This window comes from Monodelphis domestica, chromosome 4 (genome assembly GCF_027887165.1).
Source record: "Monodelphis domestica isolate mMonDom1 chromosome 4, mMonDom1.pri, whole genome shotgun sequence".
NCBI lineage: Eukaryota > Metazoa > Chordata > Mammalia > Didelphimorphia > Didelphidae > Monodelphis > Monodelphis domestica.
This window is the reverse complement of record NC_077230.1, coordinates 399,927,663-399,940,217: the sequence shown is the minus strand read 5'-3', so window position 1 is coordinate 399,940,217 and position 12,555 is coordinate 399,927,663. Positions and strand designations below refer to the sequence as shown.

The 12,555-nt window shown below is 46.9% G+C and overlaps 1 protein-coding gene across 1 annotated transcript; it reads right to left on the bottom strand.

Annotated features, from left to right (window-relative positions):
* Positions 1-3,265: 3,265 nt before the first annotated feature.
* DFFA (DNA fragmentation factor subunit alpha) lies at positions 3,266-12,555 on the bottom strand. The gene is made up of 6 exons (XM_007491586.2): positions 12,276-12,555; positions 9,822-9,983; positions 8,111-8,256; positions 5,852-6,041; positions 5,323-5,462; positions 3,266-4,199 (listed from the first exon to the last, which is right to left on the bottom strand). The coding sequence occupies exons 1-6, from the start codon at positions 12,388-12,390 to the stop codon at positions 3,999-4,001; spliced, it is 954 nt and encodes a 317-aa protein (XP_007491648.1). The 5' UTR covers positions 12,391-12,555; the 3' UTR covers positions 3,266-3,998.

The following is a 12,555-nucleotide window of genomic DNA, read 5'->3' as shown; positions in this document are numbered from 1 at the left end:
GGAAAGTCACTGACTCTCCAGATCCTCTGACTCTTCCGTCCCACTCTGGAGCAGTTCATCAAGGGGTATCCCAAAAATATTTCACTTCTGGTGGTAACAAAAGTTGTAGAAACAGAGGATGCCCATCCATTAGAGAAAAGAAGGTAGACTGAACAGATTGAGATACATAAAGGCTGTCAGTCTGATATCTGGAACAACCATTAGAAAGAATGGATGGAAACTTGGGAAAATTTGTATCAACTGATGCAGGGTGAAACCAACAGAATAATGGTATTAACATTTTGTTGTTGTTCATTTATTTCTAAGTGAAATGGAACATTTCCTTGAGTTATTTAGAAGCTTTACTCTGAGAAGAGATTCATATAAGGCCTTCCCTAGACTGTGAGGAGGGGGAAGAGTCCTTGACACGGAAAATGTTCAGGACCCTTAATTCTGGAGTCCTGGGGACCAGGTCCAAGAAAGAGCTAATTGAATTCCCCAGGAAACCACCACATACCAGGAAGTCAATACCAGAAGCCAAATGCAGAATACTTGCAATGACTTATCTGGGCCCAGAAGAATCAATCAATCCTTGAATGTATATTAGGATCACTGCCTTGTCATGTGTGAAGATTAAAACTAACTCTCCCCTGACTAAAACAATGAAAATACTTAACTCTCCCTTGATTGTGAAGATTAAATTGTAACCCCTGCCTACTTTTAGAACATGGCACTTAAAGTTGAGTAGGAGATCTGCCTATTTTTAAATTTAATCACTGAAAGCGTAAACACCCTACTTACAGTAATGGGGAGATCTGCCCATTTTTAGATTTAATCACCAAGGGTGCAAGCACCCCATTCACACCTGAGTGGGGGAGGTCTGTTACCCACCTGTGCAATAGTGGGTGATGAATCAGAATCGACTGACTGCCTTCTGGGCAGTCCTAGAGCAGAGTGTCAACTGTGATTGGTAGATGTAAAATTAAGGGAAGACACAGGAAGTGACATGAAGGAAGAGTCTTTAAAAGGAGCTGTTACTTCCTGTGAGAGGTCAATTCTTCATGCTTTTGAGTTGAGGCTGGTAAAGAGGGGCAGAAGGATCTGCTGACTGGACTGACATGTGGTGAGCGAAAAAGCTGACTCTTTAACTGCTGGCTTTTTCTCTGAAGAGATCGACCTCAGGAAAGACCTATCCCCTTGAGAAACTTCCCGGGTCTTCTGCTTTGCCAAGGCTGGCTGAAACTAACTCTCCCTGCTCGAGGGGGGCAGGAGTAAATTACTTAGTGCTCAGGCTAGATATCTTACCTTATCCTCTCTCTGATTTTTTGCTTCACTCTTTCAGCATTTTGTATTACATTGTAAATAAAATCTCTTTGGAATTAAATTCCTGGTGACCACCCTCTTAAATAATCAAGTCCAACCCTTTAAAAATTAACCCCTTTTCCCCCTTACACATGGCAAAGGGGTTTGTGTAGTTCAATGAAACTATGAGCTAGGCCATGCAGGGTTACTCCAAGACAGCTCAGAGCAAAGAGTTTTTGACAAAAAAGCGATCCATTGAAGAAGAAAATGGTGAACCACTCTAGTATTAATTTGCCAAGAAAAGTCCATGGAGAAGATCTGGTGTATTATGGTCAGTGGGGTCATGAAGAGTCTGACACAAGTGAACAAGAGTCAGGCACAATGATACAAAAGAAGGCAAAAGACAGTCCCTGCCCTCAAAAAGCTGACAATCTACATGCACTTACAAAAACGAATAATATGAAAATATGTGTTGTGTGATAATACATGTATAACCCAGATTGAATTGCTTGTCAACTCTGGGAGAATGGAGAGAAGGGAGACAATTGGGACCATATAACTCTGGAAAACGCGTGTGAAAACTTATTAAAATAAAAAATTAAATTAAATATTATTTAAAAGCTTACAATTTAATGAAAAAAGAAGAACTAAGAAGGTACCTTCCTGCTCTTAGCAGAAGTGGGGCACTGTATACATGGTCAGAAATGGGTTCCATATTGGTTGGTCTTAAGAATTTATATATAAAAATGTTTATATTGAGTATATACTTATTAAGTATGTATTTCTATATTTTATATACACATTAAGTATTTATTATATGTTAATATATAAATATGAAGTAATTGTTTATATAATTAATAGAAATACCTTAGTATTTATATATTATATACACTTTAAGCATTTACTTGTATATATTAAATATGTATCAAATATTTGTTCATGTATTAATATAATTAATATTAATTTGTTCATATATTAATATATTAATATAAATACTTGAGTATATATTGACTATTATTTATTTTATATAATATATAAATATTAAGTATTTATTTTTCTATTAAATATATGCTCATTAAGCATTTACTTACATATATTAAATATATTAGGTATTTATGTTAACATAAATATTAAGTGTTTGTATATTAAATATATACACATTAAGCATTTACTTGTGTATGTTAAACATATATTACATATTTATTTATATATTAAATATATATATTATTTATGTGTTTGTTTTTTCATAAGAGGAGGCTCATTTAGGGAAAGGGTGACAATGTATGAGTGCAATATAAAATCAGAAGGGATCAAAACATTAAAAAAAATGAATTTGGTAGGGGCAGCTACAGAGCTCAGCAGATGGAGAGCCAGGCCTAGAGAGAGGAGGTCCTGAATTTCAATCTGGCTTTAGATACTTCTTAGCTGTGTGACCCTGGACAAGTCACTTAACCCCAATTAGCCCTGATTGCTCCTTTCTCTTAGAAATGACACTTAGTATTGGTTCTATGATAGAAGGTAAAGGTTTTAACAAGTTCAGTAAGTTTGTCCCCAAAGAAGAAACAGAAACAGGAAACTTTGAAAGAGGTAGGAAAGAAATAGGGGTGTGGATCAGCCTAGTATGGTTGTAAGGCTTATTTCCTCCTTCGGTTCCTAGTTTGATCTGAACGCTGTACCATTAGGCGCACACATGCTGCATACTGCTATTGCTTCAGAGTCTGTGCGGCCTTTTATCAGATGTAGGCTGGCTGGAATGTTATCAGCACAGTGTGCGAGTGTGTGAGAGGCTTCCCCTCCCTCGGGTGGAATGGGAGCAAACACGAAAGACGCTCTCCGTCCCCCTCCCTCCCTCCCCCCCAGGAGCCCAGGCCCTGATGTTGTGGCTCGGCAACATTCTCCCTCTGAGGGGCCACGCCGGCCCGCGCCAGGCAGAGGCGAGCAGGGGAGCGTGGACACCCCGCGGTTCCCAGGGACACCCGGCCAATTTCACAACGAGAATCTTTTATTATATACACACGCACATGGGAGCATTCTGTCGATGCGATTAGAGGAGGGGCTCGGCACCGGACTCGCAGGTAGTGAGACCGAGGTCCAAGCCCGTCTCTTGCTTCCCAGCTCTCTACCCACAGGCGAACCATCTCCTCTGAGCCTTAATTATGTCCTCTATAAAATGGGAATAAGATTAGCACCTGCCTGGCAGAGTGCATGTGGGAAGCCAGGGAGATGACCTCTACAGAACTCTTATTTATACACTTCGGGTCTCTCATCCAACACCACCTTCTCTCTCGTCCAGGACCGCAGCGGCCAGTGGGTGTCCACTCCTGCCAAACCCCGCTGCCTCTCTGAGACCTCAGGAGGGAGCTACGCAGCCCCCTGCTGCCTCCAGTGATTCCAGACTCAAGGTTCAAAGCTCCCCTCCCCCCCCCCCCCAGTCTTTTCAGGTCTGGCCACAGAAGAGACCCTCCAAAGCATCCCCACCAAAGCAGGAGTTTGAGGAGTATTCTTGTCTGTGTAGCCAGATTCCGACAGTGCTCTCGGGGGCCCAGGAGGACCGCTTTCTGAAAGGGATACAAGACGTGGTCGCCTGTTCGGCAGCCGCCCCGAGACAGGGGTGGACAGGGAGAATGAGGGGCGTCCCAGGTCCTGCCCTTCCGAGTCTCTGAGGAAGTGCCCAATGCCCGCCCTTGTTCGGCCACGAGCCGGGGGCGGGAAGGAGCTCACTTGGCCCGTTTGAGGCTCCCGGGCTCTTCGGTCAGAGAATTCTTCCTGGCCGAAAGACTGTGCAGGGAGTTCAGGCTCTGGACCTGCTGGAGGCGCAGGCTGAGCTGCTGCTCACAGGCTCCTTGGACTGCCTCGGCCTTCTCGAGGTCCCAGCTTAACGCACGGGCCAGCGCCTCTGGGGGCTCCTTGGTCACCAACTGCAAGCAGAAGGGGGAAAAAATCAGGACTTTGGCTCTGCCTCCGGCTCCGCTCTGCCTTGAGGATCCGTGGTTTATCAGGAGCCCAAATGATGATTGGGAAAGCAAGGGAAGAGAGCGCTGCTGTGCCAGGCCCCGAGCTCAGCGCTTCACATAGGATTTCATCTGATCTTTCCTGATTTACATTGCCAACATGTTGTAACGCCTCCCAAGCGCTTCCTGGGCCTTATCTCCTCCCGTGAGCCTCACAACAACCGTGGGAGACGGTGGTAGAGGTTTTTAGGGGAAGCAAGAGTCCTACAGTGGAAAGAATGCTGGATTTGGAGTCAGAAGACCCGTTTTCAAGTCCTGGCTTTGGCTTCTGGGCAAATCACTTGACTCAGTTTCTCTTTTGGAAAAAAAGACTTGATGGCTTCCAACATCCCTTCCAGCTTTTATGCTCTGCTCCTATGATCTACAATTATACTTTTTCTTTCTTTTTTAATCTTTATTATATTCCAATAACAAATTTATAAATAAGTTTTCCAAAGTTATATGATTCGTGCATGTTGTCTCCCTTTCCTCTCCAAGAGTGGACAAACAATTCCACTGATACTCAAAATGTATCTTAAAAAAAAAAAAAGTCTTTTTTTAAGCCCTCACCTTCCATCTTAGAATCAATACTGTGTATTGGTGCCAAGGCAGAAGAGTGTCAGGGCTAGGCAATGGGGGTTAAGTGACTTTCCCAGGGTCACAGCGCTAGGAAATGTTTGAGGCCAAATTTGAACCCAGGACCTCCTGTCTCCAGACCTGGCCATCTTTAATTAAGCTACCTAACTGCCCTCAAGATTGTTTTTAATTTAAAAGACATGTCTCCCACACGCAATCTTTTTTTTTTAAAGCCTTACCTTCCATCTTAGAATCAATACTGTGTATTGGTTCCAAGGCAGAAGAGCCAGGCAATGAGGGTGAAGTGACTTGCCCAGGGTCACACAACTAGCCACACTCAATCTTCAACCAGGCCTTTAAGAGGGAAAAAAGCCCAGCCATTCCTAAGGACAACGTGCCATGGACTTGCAAGTGCCAAGTCCTGTCCCCCTCCCAGGCCTGACAGGATGCCTTAAACAGATATCTGCCCACCTACCTCTAAATCCTGGCTGGACAAGCTCAGCTCTGGGAAGGACTTTTCCTTGAGCACTGTTAAGACGTGACTGGACAGTGTGATGTGGCCGGCACCCCTTGAGTCCACTTCGTCCATCTTTTCATCCAAAGTAGCCTCAGACTCTGCAAGGCAGCCCATCAGATAGTGATAGATAGATATATTTATTAACCCTCATCTTTTGCCTTAGAATCAGTACTGTACATTGGTTCCAAGGCAGAAGAGAAGGGCTGGGCAATGGCGGTCATGGGACTTGCCCAGGGTCACACAGCTGGGAAGTGTCTGAGGCCACATTTGAACCCAGTCTCTAGGCCGGGCTCTCTATCCACTGAGCTACCCAGCTGCCCCCAAGACAGTGATTGACAGCTGGCCCAGTACAGGCCTAGACCTGGGTCAGGGGGGAGGTTGCCACCAACAGGGAAGTCCCACCTCACAGCAGCTCAGATGTGGCTGGTGGCCCTGTGTGTGTGTGGCTTCTCTTTGGGGGCTCTTCTCTCCAGCCAGGAAGCCTCACCTGCCTGCTTGGCCAGGATGCCACCCTCTTTCTCCAAGGCCTGGAGATAGAGCTGCAGGAGCTGCCTGGACTGCCGGGCTTCTTCTCTCTGGTCTAGCACCTGCTGGAGTGTATTCTGGAGGTCCTGAGTTTTTTCCGGGCTCTGGGAGAGTTCCTGAGCCAAGTCTGGGCAGGGAACGTCAATGAGCACCTGGCACAGAACAGAAGGGAGAAACGAGAGGCAAATAAGGTTATAGGGAAAAGGTCTTATCAAATCAACTACAATTTCCCCAGCTTCAGTGAGTCACCTGAACCTTTTCCAGGAGCTAATGAACGACCGTGGGAAGCATTCTGGCTAGGGAAGAGAAAGTATGAGACGAGTAAGCCTGCTCTACGGTGGATTTAATTTGTCCGAGCCTGACTGAGGAAAAAGAAAAGGAATCATGCCAGGGAGAGGCTGGGTAAGAGAGGGAGAAAAATGTACACCACACCAGTAAACACTGTTCAGTTGTTTCTGACTCCGGGATCCCATTTGGGGTGTTCCTGGCCATTTCCTTCTCCAGCTCATTTTACAGATGAGGAAACTGAGGGAAACGAGTGAAGTGACTTGTCCAGGGTCACATTTCAACTCAGATCTTACTGATGCTCTCTCTATTGTGCCACCCAGTTGCCCTCAGACCCAGCTATACAAAGAATTTAATTTTTCTATTTTAGAATTTAAAAATTAAAGAAAAAAATTAATCTTTGCCCATTTTCCCTTTGATGAAAAAAAAGGAGTAACTAATAATGCCAGGGAGAGGCCGGGTGGGAGAGCAGGGAGAAGGCCAGCCTTCGAGGTAGGCAGGCCTTGATCCAAATTCTCATTCTGATTGTAGGGGTGGGGTTGTGGGCAAGCCAGCGCATCTCTCCGTGCCCCGGGTGCCGGTCCCACACTGCCCCCGAGAGATGAGCCCCTGCTCTCCCTCCCTACTTTTTATCGGCTGACGTAGTTTCCTCCTTGGGAGTTTCTCCCTCATCCTGCTCGAGATCACAGGTCTGGAATAAAGGAAGAGAAGAGCCCCCTAGCAGAGTGGATGAAGGTTTGTCCTTTGAGTCAGGAGGACCCGCGGCTAAGTCTTGCTTCTGACCCCTACCAGTCTGTGTCGGTAAAGGGGGCTTCCACGCTGGGAAGTCCCTAAATTCACTTTGGTCTAATCCCCCACCCCGCCCAAAGGAAAACATTCCAAGGCCAATAGCAACATCAGTGTACTCCACGAGAGCACAAACCCAAAGCGGGATGCCCACAAATCTGTAGTTACACAGATCAAACCAAACAGAAAAACAAGTGGGTGATGGATGAGTCACTCTCCGATGACTAAAAGATCTGTGAATGGGCTCATGAGGGAGCCTTTCCCTGCCTCTTCTGATGGCTGTCGAGAACCATGACGTCATCTATGTCGAGAACCATGACGTCATCTATGGAAGAAATGTCTCACACCAACCCAGGGGAGGAGTCAGAGGCAGGAGCCAGGCTTCCCGGCTCCAAGGCCAGTGCTCTGGGACCCCCCACCTAATACACTTTAAATGGTCCAGGGAAGAAGGATCTACACCCCATTTTTCAGAAGAAGTCTGAGTGCACTCAGCGGGGGAGACTTCTTCCCACTTGTGGTCTGAGTGCTGAAAAGATAACCAGTCAAGGATATTTTCAGTTTTACACTTAAAAGGAGGCACAGCAGTACTAATTCACTCAGAGAACATTTACTGAGGGTCTCTTGTGTGTAAAAGGCTGGGGAAAGGAAGGGGGGGCAGCTTCTCGGCTCAGTGGGTTCAAATCTGGCACCAGACACTTCCTAGCTGTGTGACCCTGGGAGAGTCACTTAATCCCACGGCTTAGCCCTTGCCATTCTTCTATCTTTGAAGTGATGCTGAGACAGAAGGTAAAAGTGTAAAAAACAGAAGAAAAGAAAAGGAGGATGAGGTGGATGCAAAGGGAAGACCTGAGCAGGTTTGCCTCTGGTAAAGGAAGGATTTCTAAATGAATGACAAAACCTATTGGTCCCTATTTCTAAAAAACGGACCCCAGAGAAACAGCAGTGTTGGAGGCCGGAAAGCCTGGCTCCTGCCTCTGACTCCTCCCCTGGGTTGGTGTGAGACATTTCTTCCATAGATGACGTCATGGTTCTCGACATAGATGACGTCATGGTTTTTGACAGCCAACAGAAGAGGCAGGGAAAGCCTTGGGTGTATTGGGCTGGCAGAGGGAGGGTGAGGGCTGTGGGTGGGTTGAGGAAGGAGCCTTACCTGCAGATCTTCCTCAGCCAGAAGGACGATGCTGGAGAAATCTCCTTTGAGCTGTCGGGCCAGGTTTTTCCACCTGCACCCCCCACTGCTGTCCACTTCGTCTCTGCTCTCGAAGGACTCCTGGGAGAGCCACGCTGTGCCCCCATCTGACCCATAGGAAGAGAAAAGGCTGGACTTGTCAGAACAGCGGGGGGGGGGGGGGCTTGATACACCCCAAAACAAGAGACAGCCCCAAACTGTGGAAGAGACAACAGTCCCCTGGCTGGAAGCTGAAGGCTTGACAGCAGGAAAATCTCTCTTCAGTGGGAGCTGTCCAAGAGAAGGGGCTGAGGGGTGAGCTCCCCTCTAGAGGGCTCCAGGCAGAGTCTAGAGGGCCCCTTGGTGGGACACTGTACAGGGGACTCACTTAGAGCTTCTGGGAGTATTTTCTTTATGGTATAGAAAACACTGATTCAGGAGCAGCTGGGTAGCTCAGTGGATTGAGAGTCAGGCCCAGAGACAGGAGGTCCTAGTTTCAAATCTGCACACACCCAGTTGTGTGACCCTGGGTAAGTCACTTGACCCCCATTGCCTAGCCCTGACTGCTCTTCTGCCTTGGAATCCATTCACAGTATTGATTCCAAGACGGAAGGTAGAGGTTTAAAACAAACAAAAAAAGAAAACACTGATTCATGAGAAAACCAGAAAGGGCTCTTAAATTGCTGATACAAGAAACTATTTTTAATTACTCTGAAGAAAGATGCTCTATACATGTAGGTTTGGCTTAGACTTCGCATCACCAAACTTTTTGAGTGGCCTAAATATTTGCTTCCCACTATTACCCCAACAGGGGCAAATAAGTGGCTCAGTGGAGAGAGTCAGGAAGATAAGTCTTCCTGAGTTCAAATCTGGCCTCAGACACTTACTAGCTGTGTGTCCCTGGGCAAGTTATTAACCCTATTTGCCTCAGTTCCTCATCTATAAAATGGAGACACACTGGAGAAGGAAATGCAAATTGCTCCAGTTATTTTTGCCAAGAAAACCTCATGGACAAACAAGTTGGACATGACTGAACAAATGAACAACAGCAGCTCCATACTGGAATCATGTAGGGCTGAAAGGGACCTTGGGGTCATCTAGTCTTACCTCCTCACTTGACAGAAGAGGAAACTGAGGTCCAAAGAGCTTAAGAAATTGGATCCTAGACTGATACTTACTAGCTGTGTGATCCTGGGTAGACACTCTCTGGGCTAATGGGAGAATCTCTTAAATTAGAGATAGGTGCCCCACTGTCCCAGCAGAAAGGATTCTTACACCAAAAAGTTCCTACCACCAAGTGGTAGTGATAGAGCCACTCAATAATTGTTGTTCAGTCATTTCTGACTCTTCTTCACGACCCCATTTAGGGTTTTCTTGGCAAAGATCCTGCAATGGTTTGCCATTTTCTTCTCCAGCCCAATTTACAGAAGAGGAAGCTGAGATAAACAGGGTTCAGTGACTTGCCCAGAGTCCCACAGTAGGAAGTGTCTGAGGCCAGATTTGAACTCAGAAAGAGAAGTCTTCCTGACTCCCAAATAATAACAACAGGAATCAGTGCTTGAAGGTCTGCAAAATGCTTTGCAAACATGATTCCAATGGGGTCTCAAAATAATACATCACTCCTAAAATGCTTCACTGGTCTGGGTTGCGCGTATGGACACCATCACAATGGATGTGGGCCAGAGCTTCTCACCTGTATTGCTGTATGTCCACTTCTCATTGCAAGTGAGGGCCACGAACTTGGTGTTGGAAGGTAAACACAGGAAGTAATCTTCATCATCCACTATGGTGCCATCTTCTGCCAGGACCAAAGTGATGGGCTCCAAAGACTTGTCAATCTCCAGGATATCACATGCTAAGGGAGACAGTACAAGACACCTTAAATACAGGCCTACAAAGGGAATGAAGTCCATCTTTTCATTATTCCTTAGGACAGCTAAGTAGCAGAGTGTTGGATCTGGAGTCAAGAAGACCTGAGTTCAAATCCAGTCTCAGATACTTATGAGCTGTGTGACCTTAACCAAGTCATTTCACCCTGTCTGCCTCAGTTTTTTCATCTGTAAAATGAGCTGGAGAAGGAAAGGATAAATCACACTGGTGTCTTTGCCAAGAAAACCCCAATGAGTCAGGCACAACTGAACAACACTGTTTATTCTTCAGTGGCTCTCAAACACCTTTAAAACAAACTACAAAAGCCTCTGTCTGGCACTTAAAAAACCCCTCCATAGTCTGGCTTCAGGCTGACCTTGTATGATTCCACTTTAAATACTCTAAATTTGGGGAGTATTTAGGTGGCTCAGTGGATTGAGAGTCCACCCCAGAGATGGGAGGACCTGGGTTCAAATATGACCTCAGAGACTTCCTAGCTGTGTAACCCTGGGCATGTCACTTAACTCCCATTGCCTAGTCCTTACTTCTCTTCTGCCTTGGAACCCCATACAGAGAAGTTGATTCTAAGATGGAAGGTGAGGGTTAAAAAAAAAAATTCTAAATTTCAGCCAGACTGGCCTCCTTGTTACCCAAACTCAGGATATATTTTATCTCCAACACCTGCACATTTGCAAAGGCTGCTGCCTATTCTTGAAATACACAACTATTTTCATGTCACCTCTTAAGAAATCTCAGCTCCTTTTGCCATCCTCACTATGGGAAGACTTTTCTTATCACCCATCCTCTGCCTTCTAGCAAATTATCATATATATCCCCCATGTAGAGCATAAGCTCTTTAGGGCAAGCCAGTTTCATTTGTGTCTCTCACATACAATTTGTGCTGTTCAGTCTCATTTCAGCTGTGTCTCTGTGTCCCCATTTGGGGTTTGTTTTTTTTTTTGGCAGAGATACTGGAGCAGTTTGCCCTTTCCTTCTCCAACTCATTTTATAGATGAGGAAACTGAGGCAGACAGGGTCAAATGACTTACCCAGGGTCCCAAAGCTATTGTCTGAGGCCAAATTTGAACTCAGGTCTTCCTGACTCCAGGCCTCAGACTCTATCCACCACTGCTACCTCCTAGTTATCCTAGCATACAACAGAGAAGCTTAATAAATGCTTCTCCAAGTACACTGGCATTGCAGGTTGTAATAGCTGCCAACTAAAATTAAAAAGCTTTCTCTGTAACACCCCTGCAGGGTGATTAGTCTACATAAAACTATCCCCATTTCACAGACTGAGGAAGTTGCAAGTCTGCCCGATTTGAGCCAAAGGCCCCCAAATCTGTTTCTTTATGTCTGACGTGTCATTTCCAAGGAAGTATCTTTGGTTGTGAAGCACTCTAAAAACTTGAACAGAAAGAGGAGGGCTTGGTATTAGTAACTCTCACCTCCTTTCTCCCTGGGCAAGAGGCTGTCCCCAGGGCAACACCCAAGATAAAAAATCCTGGATAAATAAAAACCACTGAAGGGCTCTCCCAACTTTGCCCTTCCACATCCCAGGGCAGGCTAAGTGGAAGAAAAGCTGGAGGGACCCCAGCTCTGGGGGCAGAGGCCTCTTACACAACCACCCAAGGCCAGGACATGCTAATGGAACTTATGGAGCCCTGATGCCAACCTGCAATTTCGATCTGAGTAATGCCAAAGCTCCATTAGGGAGGCATTCATGAGCTCTGCCTGGCTTCCCCTTCGGTCTAAAAAAAGGCCCGGTCTGGGCCAAGACTGTAAGGCAGCCAGCATCGAGATGATTTGTTAAGTAAGGGGGATGAGCTAAAGTAGGCAAGTGACCGCTCCCAGGGGTGCAAGCCCAGGTCCCAGGGCTGCAAACTGGGCGCTGGTTTGGATGCCAATTCCCCAGGGCTCGGCATCTATAGGGACCAAGTGTAGGTGAGGCCATCCAAGGCCTCCAGAGACGCTGTCAGGGACGGATTCGGAGGAATCCTTCCGGGCTGAGCCCCAAAGTGATACCATCTCCTTTTTCACCCCACTTCCCCATATCCCCCGCTACCCAACCCCCAGGGCTCACGGGGCACTCAGAAAGTCTCAGCATGATACAGTGGGTATTAGTCTCCCAAGAGGGCAGAGACCGGGGCTCCCCCCTTGCCTCAGTTTCCTTTTCTGTGAAATGGGTCCAGGCGGAGCTCTCCCTCCCTCTCAACTCTGTACTCCTCACACCCCTCCTCCAGGAATTCCTTCCCCCATCCCGGGACCCCGCTCGGACCCTTCTGCTTCAGGTCCTCCAGGCAGGAGGCCGCCGCGCCATGGTGCTCCCGGCTCCGGTTGCGGCGCAGCAGACAGGGCTTCAAGGTGCCCGTAGTCTCCTCTGAAGACTCCATCTCCGGCCGCGGGAAGCCACAGTGTGAGTCAGGACTCTGGGAGGACCTGGTGTCCGGGAAGCGAGAGGTAGCAGCTTCCCCCCGGCACCACCCACGTGCCTAGGCTCCCAACCGAAGCACGCCGGGACTGGTAGTTTCTGGCTGTCTCAGGGCACGCAGGCGGCC

What these genes read in the sequence shown, in the direction of transcription:
- DFFA (XM_007491586.2), bottom strand. Translation starts at nt 12,390, where the DNA reads ATGGAGTCTTCAGAGGAGACTACGGGCACCTTGAAGCCCTGTCTGCTG. An exon ending in TGGCTGAGGAAGATCTGCAG is followed by an intron (nt 6,042 to 8,110) that starts GTAAGGCTCCTT and finishes GTTCTGTGCCAG; the next exon opens with GTGCTCATTGACGTTCCCTG. An exon ending in TGTCCAGCCAGGATTTAGAG is followed by an intron (nt 4,200 to 5,322) that starts GTAGGTGGGCAG and finishes TTCTGCTTGCAG; the next exon opens with TTGGTGACCAAGGAGCCCCC.